This window comes from Anopheles maculipalpis, chromosome 3RL (assembly GCF_943734695.1).
Source record: "Anopheles maculipalpis chromosome 3RL, idAnoMacuDA_375_x, whole genome shotgun sequence".
Lineage (NCBI taxonomy): Eukaryota > Metazoa > Arthropoda > Insecta > Diptera > Culicidae > Anopheles > Anopheles maculipalpis.
The window spans coordinates 88847385-88862668 of NC_064872.1; the positions used below are offsets into that span (position 1 = coordinate 88847385).

At 43.6% G+C, this 15284-nt stretch overlaps 2 protein-coding genes across 2 annotated transcripts; one reads left to right on the forward strand and one right to left on the reverse strand.

Moving 5' to 3' along the window:
* The first annotated feature begins 4297 nt into the window (after nucleotides 1–4297).
* Nucleotides 4298–5673, forward strand: LOC126563678 (tektin-1). Its single transcript, XM_050220322.1, has 3 exons — nucleotides 4298–4443; nucleotides 4511–5026; nucleotides 5094–5673. Exons 1-3 carry the CDS (start codon nucleotides 4298–4300, stop codon nucleotides 5671–5673), a joined length of 1242 nt encoding a protein of 413 aa, XP_050076279.1.
* A 2422-nt stretch (nucleotides 5674–8095) lies between these two features.
* LOC126561508 (E3 ubiquitin-protein ligase Bre1) lies at nucleotides 8096–12232 on the reverse strand. Its single transcript, XM_050217704.1, has 5 exons — nucleotides 12059–12232; nucleotides 11210–11694; nucleotides 9129–11116; nucleotides 8790–8981; nucleotides 8096–8700 (listed from the first exon to the last, which is right to left on the reverse strand). Exons 2-5 carry the CDS (start codon nucleotides 11604–11606, stop codon nucleotides 8128–8130), a joined length of 3150 nt encoding a protein of 1049 aa, XP_050073661.1. The 5' UTR covers nucleotides 11607–11694; nucleotides 12059–12232; the 3' UTR covers nucleotides 8096–8127.
* Between the last annotated feature and the right edge of the window lie 3052 nt (nucleotides 12233–15284).

The window sequence follows — 15284 nt, forward strand, 5'->3', positions numbered from 1 at the left end:
CTCTCCCCCAAAACTAATTAACCTTCCCCTCCCAAACTACCCGTAGTCTAGCGTAAACAATAGGAAAAGGCAAAACAATGTGGAAGTTGAATGAGTGAGTGAGTGAGTGAGTGAGTAAGGATGGTAAATTATGAGTTGGTGAAAAAAAAACAAACAAACAAAAGGTAACAAGCAAATGTTGCAAAAGAAGCGGTTGCGGAGCGGTTGAGAGAGGTCACCAAGGAAGCAAAACTAGAATAATGAATTTTCCTCTCATGCATATAACTTTTATTTTGTACCGCCATTGAAATGTTTCTTTGGTTTTGGTTTTCGACGGGAAAGGTTTAGACAGATTTTTGTATGTATTTTTTTTTTTTAGTTTTGTAAATCTTAGTATGAAAAATTACACCCAATTTAGAATTGGTTGGTCAGATTATGTTCCACCTCACCCCAAACCGTTACCAAGATGTTTTGCTTACAATTTTAAAGATATTTTTAGATGGTTCGACACTACTCAGGCAATTAAAAAGTTAATCCAGTCATCTAGCCGGCAGTAAAATTCCGATTGCTTTTAAGAACGAATGCCTAAGCAAATGTTGCAACTTTTTACACTTTTTTCTACTCCGTTGTATGGTGCTGCATTCTTCATGTGCAGCTTCTGTTTTATATGTAATCATTTTTTCGGGTTATATTTTCGAGAAATTTTTGATGATTTTTTTGTATACATATGTGAAGCTTTTAGATTGTTATGTATCCTTCCTCAACACATTTTTTATGCTTTTCGAACGTAACAAAGTTCGCGGCAGATATTACTGATAGAAACAAACAAACAAACAAAAAAGTTACTAAAACATTGCTTGACAAACTTGATACTAGCGCGAGCGCTCTTAGGGGAAAATTATCGATTTCATTGCAATACGATTGCCGAACGGGGGATTGCCCTCTATCGGTGTGTGGCACTGTTTTGAATTATTACTTTTTTTGTGTAGGGGAAAGTTGTAATAAAGAAGAAAAAAATGTTTATAAATGTGTATTATAAAAAGGTGGAACGCGCACCACTAGAAATATCCTCTTCCGGTTGTTGGTGTAGATGGCGGAAGTGAAATGGCCTGCTGCACAGGGGTAAATTTTACACTCGCAAATATTAGCTAGCTACAAAACATATATGAAGCGCATGATGAAGAGGACGTGAAATTAGGCACGAAACGAAGAGAAGTTGCATTTTCCACAAGACGTAAAAGGAGGAAGAGAAACTACCCTCCATAAGGATTATTTACACAACAAACCCTCTAAAGCGGGAAAACGTAATCGAGGAAGATAGAAACAGAAAACAAACGGTGCGTATATAAACAATGAAGACATAAACATGGAAATTATTACGTTAAAATCGTTCGTAGAAATGGTTTAGGCTTTTACGTATTTTTTTTTGTTGCTCTTTTCTCCCTTTAAAATACATAAAAAACAAAACTAATCTTTAATATTCGACTCTTATATGGGTTCAATCGTTTAAATTATAAATTTATCATGCAAAAAGAAACATAAATTACAAACACACTATGTTCCTTTTGTTGTTTCATGTGCTTGTTTTCTAGGGAAAGGGAGAAAAAAACGAAATTATTTAGCGAGAGAAAAGCAAGCACTAACAAAGAAGAAACTACCCATACACTGCCCAAAAAGATACGAAAATTGGGCTTGAACAGCAGCAGCAATTAGCCAAGAAACAAAAATAAACTAATGACGAAAAAAAATGCAAGAAAAAAAAACACACACAAAAAGAAACAAAAAACATACTTACAAAACAACAGAAACCAAAAAACCAAAACCGTAAACGAAAACTACCATTTGCAATAGTCTGAATTTAGCAAAAGTAGGGAGAAGAGTAAAAGAGGAGAACAGAAATGAAAAACGTATATTATGTGAATAATATAAAAGCTAGTAAATCACACCTAAATACTTGTAAGGAAAGCTGTGAAGAAGAAGGAATGGGAGGAGCAGATAGAACTGGTCCCCCCGCCCCCCACACAAACACACACAAACACAATAGATAATATGATAATGGCCGCAGTAAGAGTAACACACACTCTCCATAAAGGAAGTAAAACCAACATCAACATCAACATGGTAAATAGCAAAAATTAAGTAAGTAATTCTTTACACAATAATATGAGAAATTGTAAAGCGCAGCTAGCAGCAGCCAGCAGCAGTACAATATATACATGCAAATATGTTATTGAAGGAAGGTTTAAAAGAAAAGTAAAGTAATAAAACAATAGTGTATGAAGAATATGGAAACCAAAATGACTGATTTTTATCGAAGCGAGATGCGCGATGCGGTGGAAAAGAAATCAGCCAACAACCCCAAAGCGGAACGAAACGAGCGAAGCAAAGAGAAAAGGTAACGGTGAGAGCTCTAACCCGTGTAATAATGAATCCGCTGCTTTATTTGAAAGGTGTTAAGTACATTTAATTAGTACCATTTATTCTCTAATCCAATGATGTGTCAATGTGTAACTAATTGCTACATATATGAATACTTTAATATTACGATACATAGAAGCCTTTTTTTTCTATTTCTACTAGCTGAATTTGGTGCGGTCTGGATGTAGTTTTTTTTTCTTAGATTTTATTTCCTTATTCATAGATATTATTTAGACGTATTGCTCATTAAAAGAAAAGTGAAACAGATAGCCCCATTACGCCTCTCTCGTATGCACTACAATAGTACAGAAATTGTACGAAAAAGGAAACAAAAAAAATCAAAGCAATTACAGTTTGCAATTTGTGTATGTGTGTTTGTGTGACATCAGCAACTCACATTTAACAATGATTCTGCCTTAATTAAAGTTCCGAAGCTAAAGTTAGAGTAAGTAAGCAAAGTAAATATCAGGTTCAATTCGAAGTATTTGAGCATGCTGGATGCTCTGCTGCTTTCATATGAAATGGCATCTCCGTTCTCGGTAGCTAATGGTATTCCTTCAACTGCCCAATGCTTTTCTGCTGGCACTTGTATGTAACACAAAATCTACACACTCTACACATACAATCATCTTGCTTCTTTATTTTAAATGCTTGATAAATGCTACAGGCCTTCGTAGTGGAAGGTAAAAAAAGTATCATTTTTCTATCTAACTTATGAAATGTGTTCTTTTTAAATTAAATGCAATAGAAGAACAAAAACCGTGTGCTAATATGCTGGTTAGAGTAAAAACATGTAATCGAAAAGATAGAAAGAAACGAGTAGAAGCTAGCTAAATGCGTGACAAATCGATTAAGCAAGAAGATGATTAGACAATGCAAAAGCAAGGTAAAACAATAGCTACCCACAAAACGGAAAAGGAAGTCATGTAAAGTAAGAAGTGTATCCTTTAACGATAAAATGATGATGTTAAAAGAGGAGAAAGAAAGAGAGAACACAGAGGGTAATAAGAAGCAAACAGAAGAAGACGTAAAGCAATGATAAAAAGCAAATCGCTCCTCTGCATACAGCTACAGCAGGCAGAAATCGAGTTTTGTTGTGTTCGTGTGTGACTGGGGAGGGATAAAATATACGTTGAAAACGATGGCATAGAAACGAGAAAACGAGACACGGTTCATATTTAATTCGTTTTTTTTTCAGTTTTAATTGTTGAATTGTGGGTAATATTTGAGAAATCGGCTACTCCTCTCTGAGGAGCATTCACCTGGTTGGGTGAGAATAAGCGTGTCCAATTGTAACGTTTTTTTTTTCTTTTATCTAGAACTTTGAGGGTTTGAGTCTTTGAGGCAGAGAAATAGGTTGTGCCAGATAGTGTTCCAGTGTTGGAAGATTATGGTATTGGTAAAATGGGTAGCATCTCGACGGGAGAGGGTGTTATGTACTTCTGTTGCACGAAGCCGACTTCTGTTGGCCAGTTGATGCTGGAAAGAACCGGGAATCCAGCAGAATACGATTGTCGGGGATGTCGATGTGGAGTCTAAGAACGCAATGAGGGGGTCTTTGGATGTGCCGTTCTCCAGACCGGTCAGTGAACGGATCTGTGAAGCGACTGCAAAACAATGGACAAATACTTAAAAACAAGGCATTATTTGAAGAAATGTACCAATTTTATTACCAAAAATGCAATGACTGCGCACGCATTTACTCAGTGTTCTAGTTCTTTCCGGATCGCCTCGTTGCTTCCCTCTCCACTAGTAAACAAGTACACATAGCAACCAATTATTGCCTCACCACCATTTATTTTTGTATCCCAGTACGCATCGTTCCGCTGTACTGTGTATTTCATTTTAGGACCATTTTTCATTTCAACCACCCATCAAGTAACCTGTGCTCGTTCGCAACATGTCCGAAAAGTATCTCCGTCAGCAAAATCTGGTGCTCCTTCCACCGGAACAACCCAAGTACACTACGCGCGATTGGGATGCAAACAACCGCCGGCAGAATCTGTTCTCTCTCGAGCAGCAAGCTTTGGCCGATCGTGTAATAAGGTGAGTAAGGCATCAATCTGTGAAGAATTTCTACAGTTCACCTGCTCAAGCGTATTCTTGTTTCCAGCGAAAGTGATCGCATCATCGACGAAACGAAGCATACCACGGAAGAGAGCAAGAGTGAGGTGGACTTCCGGCTAAAGGAACGTATCGAGGACATCCAGTTCCGGCGCGATGAGTTGCAGCAGCAGAAAAAGGATGCTCACATCGAGGAGGAAGCGTTGAAGGTGTACAAAAGGCGTACGATCGATGCGATCAACACGCTGCGGGAGATTGCGGTTCCATTGTGCCAGAAATGTATCGTTTTGCGGGAAAAGCGCCAGGGAGTGGATTTGGTGAACGACGGTGTTGATAGAGAGCTGCGCAAGGAGCTGGACGTGACGGAGGGTGGCATTGCGTTGCTGGAAAAGGTGTTGGAGCAGTGTGTGGAGCAGATCCGTCGGCTAAGGGCAACCATCTACCTGCTCGATCGCGATCTGGCCGACAAGGATAGGTCGATAAAGATTGATGCGAAAAATCTGGAACTTCGTCCGAATCAGATGGAGCTGAAGATTTACGCCGGAAGAGTACCGTTGGATCCTTAGTAAGTGCCTTCTGTCAACAATTTCAATTCGACAAGTTAGTTGGTCTAATACTTGAACCCTTTTTAGCAATTCAACAGATGAAGAGTGGATCATGGTAACGAACAAGAACATTGCGGCCACAGCAAAGGAAATCAATTCCGCCCAACCATTGCGCTCTTACGTCGATCAGCTGTTGCGCCAGGTAGCGGAAGACATCCGGACACAGGTCGAGCGTACGAATGCCGCCTTCCGGGAGCGGGTGGCCGAGATGCGCTACACCAAGATCAAGCTCGAAAACGTCCACAAGGAAACGGTACGGCAGGTGAACGAGCTAACACGCACCGTAACGCGGCTCGAGCGAGAAATTGCCGAAAAGGAAGGTTATGTGGCGCTCGCCCAAACCCGTCTCGCCAATCGATCGCAGCGTCCCGGTATCGAACTGTGTCGGGACAATGTGTACGAAGGTTTAAAGCAGGAACTGGTAGCACTGCGTGAAACGATTGCCAAGCTGGATGGAAGTTTGGTCAAATCAAAGGCAACCTTACGCTATCTGCTCAACACGCAGGTTATGCAGGAGGAGGAAATTAATCTCAAAACGGAATCGCTCCGGATCGACGAGGTGGACTGCATTACCATGCGGGAAAGTCTTAAATTTCAATCGTTTTAAATGAAAAAAGCAATGAACATCTGGAAAAACTCATCTTCTCCTTTCTCATGAGAAAAACACGAACCAAATTGCTAGAAAAATAAAAATAACCACCCAATTTCGAAATCGCTGCAAGGTTAACGCTAGGATAATAATGATTTGCATTTATTATTTGTAGGTTTTCTTTTGTGGTTTGTTTGTTGTCACGTTTGTTGTTTTGCTGTAGCTTTCTTGTTTGCGTCTCTTTGTAGATCATATTTATATAGGTAGTATCACTATCTTCTGCGCCCTTTTCTTTTTACCTTTTCTACGCTTCTTTTGACCTTTTACGTGTTGGTTGTGTTTACAATCTCGTTAACATATGCATGCAGTAGTATTAGTAGTAGTTTGTGTGTTGTTGTTGTTTTTGTTGTTGGGTGATGATGGTATTTGGAAATTGCTTCTAGCGGATTTTTGCTTTTCTGGCTCCTCTGGCATTAGTTCTAGCGCCTATTGCTTTCTGCTGTTTCGATTTGTTATGTTATTTTTTAATGTATTTTACGGCTGTCCACATTAATTTAGTTTTAATTTAGTGTTTTACCTTACTTTTTCATTTTTCTGGCCCTTTCCCCCTCTCTCTCTCTATATCTTCCGTGTTCGGGTGGTGGCTACTGTGAGTGCATTAGGCAGGTTATGAAGGATACAGTGCGGAAAGCTGTCGCCTAGCAACGGTTAACAACAGTCGTTAACCTCACATTGCTACAATGGATTTGCAGTAGTCGTATGAAATCCGGAATCAAGGATGGTTCCCCTTTTCACAGTTAACCGGTTCGAGCTTTACCGGTCTAAGAACATACAATCATAAATTGATTCAATCCTGTGTGAGAAGAACAAGCCTCATTTTACGACATGGCAACTCAAGATTCCCCAGCAGCTAAGTCATCAACGGCGTTCAAGGATCCCATTTCCTCCCGCTATAAGCACCGGGAATACCGGCAAGGATATTCCCGGGAGGTACCTATTGAATCATTTTAGGCAAACGAAGAACAAGCCTACCGATGCGTTGCTAATTGATTGTAAGGCAGAGGCTGATGTTATATCAATCCTGATCATCACATCAACATTGCAAAATCTGATCTCGATGGATCTTATCAACTGTATGGCCGCCAAAGTGTTTGAAACTTTGACTGAAACACTTGTTTCGAACTGAGAAAGCATGGGGATAACTAACGGTGTTAAAGGAGGGAAAATAACTCAGCTGTTTCTATTAGAAATTGTAGCTGCAACAGGTAAGACGATTTGCCGAGAGCTTGAAGCAGGTGTAGATCGTTAACGCTAACGTTAACGATCGGAGTCATCCGTAATAGGAGTGGATTCTCTGGGGCAAGCATTCGTGGATGGATTATAATGGAGGAGCCCCCTCTACTGACTCTGATTCCGATATATTTGATCTTGTGACAGCTTTGGCAGTGTACTCCAGAACCTCCAGAGGTTCTAGATGACACGAAGTGGGCTCTTTACTTCCAAGACAACAGAGAACGTTTGGGCGAGATTTGTGAGGGTCGGTGCCAATCAGTGTGTCTTTTTTCTGTATAAAAAATAACATTTGCTGACAGTTGATTATTTTTTTGTCTTCACTTACTTTCGTCTGAATAATACTCCTACCAATACGCTAATCGCTAGTGGTCTATTGTATACTTTACACGCTAGAAGACTTAGGAAGATGGATAGTGCATGAATCTTCTTATCGCCTATTTTCTCTCTTTCTCTCTCTCTCTCTCTCTCACACACACACACACTTTCTTCTGACTGCCTGGTTCGAGCTTTTATAAATGTATGTGTTTCTATTGGCTACTACATCTAAACAGATTCACTGCTTAGAGCATCCGGCCACAATGCACTCACACAGCAGTACCGGCGCCACCCGAATACACTCGCGGCTTTTGAGTTGAGGCTGAGGTAGAGAGCTATTCCTTAATTTCCCTTTTTTCGTTTCCGTTTTAAGAAATAAGTCCAAGCTACAATACAAAAATATAACCAGGATGCGGTGCAAATGAGATTGTACTGGTAAATCTGACTAAAAAGTTTAAAAATACAGTAAAAGGCAGCAGACAGTATAGTCCGTCAATAGAGAAACGTGGCTCATAGCTGAGAAGACTAGTAAATGTATTCAAAACAGTCCACCTGATACATACAGGGTCAACTGTATCGGAAAGGTTCATAAACGCCCTGTAATATTTGGTATTATTAGGCTTTAAACAACTTGGCATGATATAGACTTTTCTCGAAAGGAAAGCCCAAAAAACAGACTCAAACTTTACACGAAGCTCTTAGAGAAAATGGAAATGACCCTAGCAGAATAAGTAATATTGGGAGAAAAATAGGGAAAAGGAAACCAGCCGCACCACCACACTGACCTTTGCATACACACGGCCTACACAAAAACGCACACGCACGACACACGCAGATACAGTCACTTACATACACACACACATATTACGTCGACAGATACAGCCGATGGTAGTCGTTGGCACCGAACGCACAGTTGCACTTCGGGCACTTCCGCTGCCTCGTTTCATACCTCGTCCGCAGACAATCGTAACAAAACACGTGGAAACATTTGGACAGTACTGCATCCTTCCGTTTCACCTTGCACGATGGACAGGTGAGCGTTTCCTTGTACTCCCGGATCTCCTCCAGCATCACCTCGTCGATCGTCGTGCCCGACATTTCGATCTTCTTCATCCGCTCCGCCTTGCGCTTAAATTGCGCCAGCTCTTCCTGCAACCGTTTCGTTTTGTATGCTTCCGCCTCGAGCGAACTCGTCTTTTCAGCCACCACTTGTTGGGCTTCCTTCATTTGGGCGTGATATTTCTCGAGATGGAGCTTCAGATCTGCTGCGGATTGGGCCGATTCGATCGCTTTTCGCTTGTGCATTTCCATCGCTTGCTGGCGGGCAACGAGCTCCTTCTCGATCGTGGTGACCGTATTCTGTAGGATGCGTTCCTTTTCCTCGAGCTTTCGTAACACGACGTGCATCGCTTCGATTTGACTGTCGCGTGTCGATACCTGGAAGGAGAATAAAGAACAGCAAATGAAATAGAAATCGTAGTGACCGTATATCTTGATCTAGCAACCGTAGCAGTAGCGTAGCGTACCTGATCTTCAAGCAGTTGCTTTTCCTCCCTGAGCAGCTTGTGCATCTGATTGGCTTTGATACGGTCGGACATTAGCTTAAAGTTTGCATCGTCCTTCTCGCGCAACTGTTGTATCAGTCTTGAGTTTTGCTCCTGCATATCCTCGAACGCCTGCCCGGTCACCTCCATCTCGTTCAGCAGAGCCTCTTCTTCCTGTAACGCACAAATACCAACGAAAAACAAAATTAGTAATCGCAGCACACCATCATAACAAAACGGTAAGATAAAACTCAAATCAAAGCGCGGTCTAACTAAAGTAAAGAGAGAGAAAGACAAACAAAAAAATAGAGCGATCCCTACAAATGGTCGATAGCCGGTGGTCCAGCTGCTGTCCGGCGGTTGCTTCTGATTCTGGACCTGCTTCTGCAGCTCGTACTTCTGCTCCTCCAGCTGCTTGATCTTCCGCAGCGCCTCCTCGTCCGCCAGCTTCTTCCGGTCCTCCCGCTTGCTCTCCTGCAGCTTCTTCATCTGACATTTGAGGTCCTCGATTTCGGCGCACTTTTTCTTCTCGCTCGCCATCAGCTGTACCTTGTCCCGCTGCTCCTTCGGCACACCCTTGTACATGTCCAGCAGCAGCTTCATCTCTTTCTGATCGTTTAAAGCTTTCTTCAGCTGATTGCGCAGGTCGCGCACCAGATCCGACTCGACGCACTTTACGCCCCGATGATGGTCGGCCGGTCCGTTCGCTTTGCCATCCATCATCCCGAGCCCACCACCGCCCGTCCCACCGGATGATCCTTCCTTTTTCACCACCATTCCGTCGGGGCCAATGATCTCCTCCCGCTTGATACCGTTCGCGTCCATTTCGCCTTCCTCGCCTGAGTCTGACCTCGTGAGGGACCCGGAACTAGTTCCGCCCAATCCTCCCGTACCACCGCACGAGTTTAACGATCCGTTCGGGTCTTCCTCCTTGATCCCGCACTGACCGTCCCGGTCGAGCAGCATACCGCCGGATTCCTCCTTTACGGATACACCACCTGCACCACTACCACCGCCACCACTGGTCGCATCACGCATCGAGAGGCAATTTTCCAGCTTGATCGATTCCGCCTGCTGCTGGGCTTCCTGCAGCGCGGTCACCTTGCTCGTCTGCTCCTCCAGATCCTTCCGCAGCTTCGTATTGTCCGCGGACACGTCTTTGTACTTTTTCTTATATCGCTGCACCTCACCCTTCAGCTGACCGTTGTGATTCTGCAGCGACAGGATGAGGTGACGCATCTCGTGATTAATCGGGGCAGTCTGCTCGTTTGCCGCCATGTTTTGCTCGAACTCAATCCGCAGCATCTCGTACTCTTTGCGAATCTGCGACATCACGTCCTCCATCTGGATCATGTCGCTGCGTACCCGCTTCTGCGCGATCAGCTCTTCGCTCTCCATCATCTCGATTTGGCGCAGATGTTGGTTCTTGCTCGACTGCAGCTGATTTCGGCTCTCGTCTAGCAGTGTCTTGATCTGCATGGACTCGTTGTACAGCACGGAGAACTGTGACTGTAAGCACTTGTACTCGGTCGTCTCAACAATTACCGATTCCGGCAGCTGCCGGATGTCCATCTTTAGCTTCTCAACCTCCTTCAGCGCCTCGCGGTGCTGCAAATGCAACTTGTCCAGCTCCTGCAACCGGTTGTTCGATAGTTCCTTGTACTCCTCTAGCTCTTTTTGCAAATCTTCCAGATGCTGTGCGGCCACACTCGTCATCGAGCCGGACCCCCGCGAGCCACCACCGCCTGCCGAGGACGACTGTCGTCCAGATTCACCGCCACCAGCGCCGCCCCCACTTAGTGGATCGCCGCCGTGAAGCTGATGGTACGCCTTCAGCTTTTCGATCGCCTCGGCAAGATGGTTTTCGAGCTTATCGTTTCGACACCTAACCTTCTCCAGCTCGTACTGCAGATCGTCGATCTGGTTGCGCAGTTCGGCCGCTTCCGTTTCCTTTCCGTTCAGCATGTCCTGATACTCGCTCATCTTGAGCGATATCGTGTGAAACTTTTCGTGCAGCAGCGTGTTCTGTGTCTGCAGGTTACGGTTTTCCGCCATCACGTCGATGTATGTTTGGCGCAGGGATTCGTCCAGATCGGGCGGTGCCATGGCCGGCGATTTGCCGTCCTCTGACTCGCCCTTCATCGCCAGCATTAGCTTCTCGTTACGCTGCATTAACCGGTCGAACACTTGGACGATTTTGGCTACGGCGCGCTTTGACACCTGTACTCGATTCGCCAGCTTGTCATCCAGCTCTTCCTTATCCCAGGTCGATAGCTGCATGAGGAACGAGGTTGTTACCTCATTCTCATCTGTACCAGGGAGAGGGAAGGAAATAGATGCAGAGAAGGGATATTAGTAGTGCTATTGACCGGATGCCTATAGTGATTCTCTAAACGGCTTACTTTTGTTTTCCGATTCGTCCGCCGTTTCCGCGTCGAAGCGTTGCAGCAGCACGCGGATGTCTTCGTTCAGCTGGTTCCAATACCGATTCACGACGTTCAGTACGGCATCGTCCTGCGTTTGACGCTTCTCGAGTTGCTCGATTCGTGACCGTAGCTCCGATTCGCATCGTATCCGCTGTTCGATCCGCTGGGCCAGCTTTTTGTTTTGAAACTTCAGCACCTTAATGTCCAGCTCTTCCAGCGTCGAAATCGGTCCGATCAGGTGTGGCTCGAAGTGTACCTTCTTGATCGGTGGCTGTAAACCACCTGCCCCACCTGTAGCAGCAGCAGCAGCGCTTCCACCGCCTGCGCCGCCTCCACCACCACCGGACGCGTCCTCTGCCGATCGTTTCGACATCGTTCGATCTACGCTGGGTGGGATGCTCCCTCCTACGGTTCCAGCCGACCGGGGGAACGTGTAAACCTAGAGAACCGTACCGTAGGACCTGTCAACGGGTGTGAAATGCGAGTCGGTAAGTCATGCCATCCCATCAGGCCGCGAGCGGTGCGCATTAGTGGGTGCAGCAGTTGGAAGAGAGAAAGAGGAGAAAACAACATTACTTAGTTAGAAATGGAACGAAGTTGCAATTATTTGCTAAAGTATAATGGTTTCCTGCGCAAATGGTATGTGTTTCTGGATGGAAAATGTGCTTTTTCTTTAATGGTGGCAAGCAAGAAAAAAAAAACCTCTCTAACATCCATCTAACACCATCCTGTCGCGCTTGGTCTTGATGGGCATTTTTCTACCCGTGCCTACGTGACAGGGAAGATGTAAATGGGGCGCATTTCAAGTTTTAGCTAATGACTTACCTTCGCGGAAGCATAAATTACGTGCGAACTACTATTTCTTTCAACAATTAAGTGAAGAAAATGGAAAAACCGTTCACATCAACAAAGCCAAGCCAGCCAGTCCCGATTGAATAATAATAGCAATAATCAAAGTCTAATCAAAGCAGGTTGGTACATCGTACGTTTTCCTCACCAACACACACCGAGTCACATCGGAGGGCTGTCAAAAATTCGGAGCAAATTAAACGAATGCTAACATTTCGTTGAATTTGGTGGTCGTGAAAAAACTACGGAAAATTGATGGAATTTTTTAAAATGTACAGGAAAATAATTAAAATTTTTTTGTTCTACAAATAAGCAAACGATCATAAGTTAATCATTTAGTAGTATTGAAGATAGAAAATCATTAAAAAATGCGGTCGGATCGTTCAGGGACACAATTTTGCACGAAAGAAAATAGATATACGGAGTAATTTTTCAAGCAACTAATGGGACCCACGGCTGCCCGGGTTCATATGAAACCAATGCAATATACACACCGTTTTTCTGTGGAAAAATGAGGCAAAAAATGAACACAATTGCTTGAAAATCGCTGGCATTGGCTTGTCTTGGAAGGATTTAAAAGTTTTGGCTTCTATCGGCGTTTTTTATTGAAACTATTCGCTTCGGGAAGCGACTCTTTCTCGTTCTAATCCAACAACGTTTCAAAGCAACTAATGGAACCCACGGCTGCCCGGGTTCTTATGAAACCGATGCAATATACACACCGTTTTTCTGTGTGATAAAATTAGGCGAAAAATGAACACAATTGTTTGAAAATCGCTTCCATTGGCTTGTCTTTGAAGGATTTATAAGTTTTGGCTTCTATCGGCTTTTTTTTATTGAAACTATTCGCTTCAGGCATCGACTCTACCTCGTTCTAATCAATCAAAGTTGGGAACTAATGGGAACTAATGGGACCCTCGGCTGCCCGGGTTCATATGAAACCGAAGCAATATGTAAACCGTTTTTCTGTGGTATAATAAGGGGATAAAAGAACACGATTGGTTGAAAATTGCTTCCAGTGGCTTGTCTTGAACGGTTTTAAAAGTTTTGTCGTCTATCGGCGTTTTTTTATTGAAATTATTAGCTTCGGGAAGCGACTCTGCCTCGTTCTAAGCATTCAACGTTTTTATATTTTTCACTACAGGTTCATAGTGCGGTTAAAATTTGATGAGGGCCGCAATCATGTTTAGTGGTTTTATTTGACGATTGAATGGGTTATTTAGCCATTCGCAGTGAGCATATAGAAAAGGTGTAAATTGAATAAAATAAGCAGAAAAAGCAAATTTCTTGCATCCAATTCACATTCGGTTTCATATTTACACACATGAAGTGTTTTTTTTATTTGGTTTCCCTTTTTTGTATGCCTTCCTTCATCGTGCTAGCGGGCCTCATGTCAGTTCGCTGCATGCAACACACACACTACATCGAAGTCTTTCAAAGCGAACGGTGGTGCGCGTACGCGTCCGGCGTTGTTTCTTTTCCTTTCGTTAGTTCAGCAAAAATCGTACCGAAACTTTTGGTGGTAAAAATCCTAGTTACTTACCCGTAAACTGTCGTGCCGGGGTTTTTGGGTTCTTAAAAAATGTTTTTTCAACAGTGCGTCGTGTGAGTGTGAGGGATAAAAAACCTCGTTTATCAACCAAATGCGGCATAATACGGGTGGTGTTTCGTTTTGTGTTAAATTTGTGTTGTTTGTAGTGTGTTTTGGGTGGTTCCGTTGATTCGGTGTGTGAATGAAGAAAAGCCTTCTCAAAGCTAAACGTGCTTTCAAGTTGTGAAATTTGGCTTCACCGTCAGGTCCGAGTGGAAAAAAAGCCTTGGCCAGTCGTGAAAAAAGGTGTTTGTGAATTGCGTGTGCAGTACCAGAAGGCAGCACACACAAACAGCAGCTGCTGCTGCTGCACTTCTTTGGCTGAAGGTTTTTCAGCTGCTGTGATGCAAAACTAGGTGCAGTAGAAGAAAAGGTTGCGTGAAAAGAAAGCCTTCGTTCGGTCTGGCGTGCGCTCCGGAAAGGATATCTGTGTGTAGGCAGGATAATATCGGTGTACCGGGGTGCAGCCTGTGAGTTCAAGGTCTTGCAGATTTCGGCCACTTTGTGCCATTCTTCGGCCCATCGTTTAAAGGTAAGTTTCGTTGCTAGATCAAGACGTTTCGCTTGACTGTGGCCTTTTTGTGTGTGTGTTGCCATGGTTACCTCGAAAGGGAAGAATTATAATCAAGAAAAAAAGAGGGAGAGAGAAAAAGCAAAAAAGGATGGGCGTGTGTGCGTGTTTTCCTTTTGCAGAAAGGGAGTTTTCTCTCCCTTTGAGCAAATTGCGAACGCAAACTCCCTCCCGTATGCTGCGCGCATGTTGCTTCCCAACAACCGACCGACCAGCTGGCGATATCTTTCTACAAATAGTAAGTGGGAAAAGGAAGGAGAGTACGAACCGCTGGCTCGATGGTGGCCAGGCAAGGACGAAGTTTCGCTCTGAAGGACGTTCGAGCAATCTTGGAAGAAGCCTGCACTGTTTGTTTAGGAGTTGTTGAAATAGACGACGAAAGTAAAGTATATTAAGGTTTTCCACATTTTACAACTAATTATTCTTTATTGAACTGAATAAAACAAAGCCTAGTCACAACAGACGATATCAGGCACTTGATAAACTTCGCACAGTTTTGTTTGATTGTTGCTAGCAACCGAAAAGGAGCGTCAGGTTTTCGAGTTTTCTCCGCCCATTTGGTCCCTTGTTCGAAAATGTCATTTATTTGGTGGCCCGTTCTAAACTTCCTCCGGGGTTTCCCCCATTAGAAAGCGAGGGTCTACGCCGATGGGTCGATAATTGTCCTGAAGTCTGGCTAGGTGGTGTTGCTGGTTGATTGAAGTTAGTTACTGTTGTTGGCTGTTTCGCCATCAGGGTTTCCTTGCGTTTTTATCACCTAAAAACGCAATAAAACGTTCGGGAAATTGGTAGAACGTGTCGTGAAAAAGCACTGGAAAGTATTGCATAACGTTGTGGAGGTTTCTGGTAGAAACAATTATTGGAGTTTTGGAGAAGCAGTTAAAGTTCTGCGCTGACAGAAGAACACAAAATATTTGACACGACAAGACCGAATATTGAATTCCGAAACCGAAAATTAATCCAAGGAAGCCAGTCTCCAAACTTAAAAAGATAGGCATCAAAGTGTGCTAAAACTACCTCAAAAACAATCGTCACCAACA

What these genes read in the sequence shown, in the direction of transcription:
- LOC126561508 (XM_050217704.1), bottom strand. Translation starts at nt 11,606, where the DNA reads ATGTCGAAACGATCGGCAGAGGACGCGTCCGGTGGTGGTGGAGGCGGC. An exon ending in GGACGAATCGGAAAACAAAA is followed by an intron (nt 11,117 to 11,209) that starts GTAAGCCGTTTA and finishes TCCCTGGTACAG; the next exon opens with ATGAGAATGAGGTAACAACC. An exon ending in CCACCGGCTATCGACCATTT is followed by an intron (nt 8,982 to 9,128) that starts GTAGGGATCGCT and finishes TGTGCGTTACAG; the next exon opens with GAAGAAGAGGCTCTGCTGAA.
- LOC126563678 (XM_050220322.1), top strand. Translation starts at nt 4,298, where the DNA reads ATGTCCGAAAAGTATCTCCGTCAGCAAAATCTGGTGCTCCTTCCACCG. An exon ending in TTGGCCGATCGTGTAATAAG is followed by an intron (nt 4,444 to 4,510) that starts GTGAGTAAGGCA and finishes TCTTGTTTCCAG; the next exon opens with CGAAAGTGATCGCATCATCG. An exon ending in AGAGTACCGTTGGATCCTTA is followed by an intron (nt 5,027 to 5,093) that starts GTAAGTGCCTTC and finishes AACCCTTTTTAG; the next exon opens with CAATTCAACAGATGAAGAGT.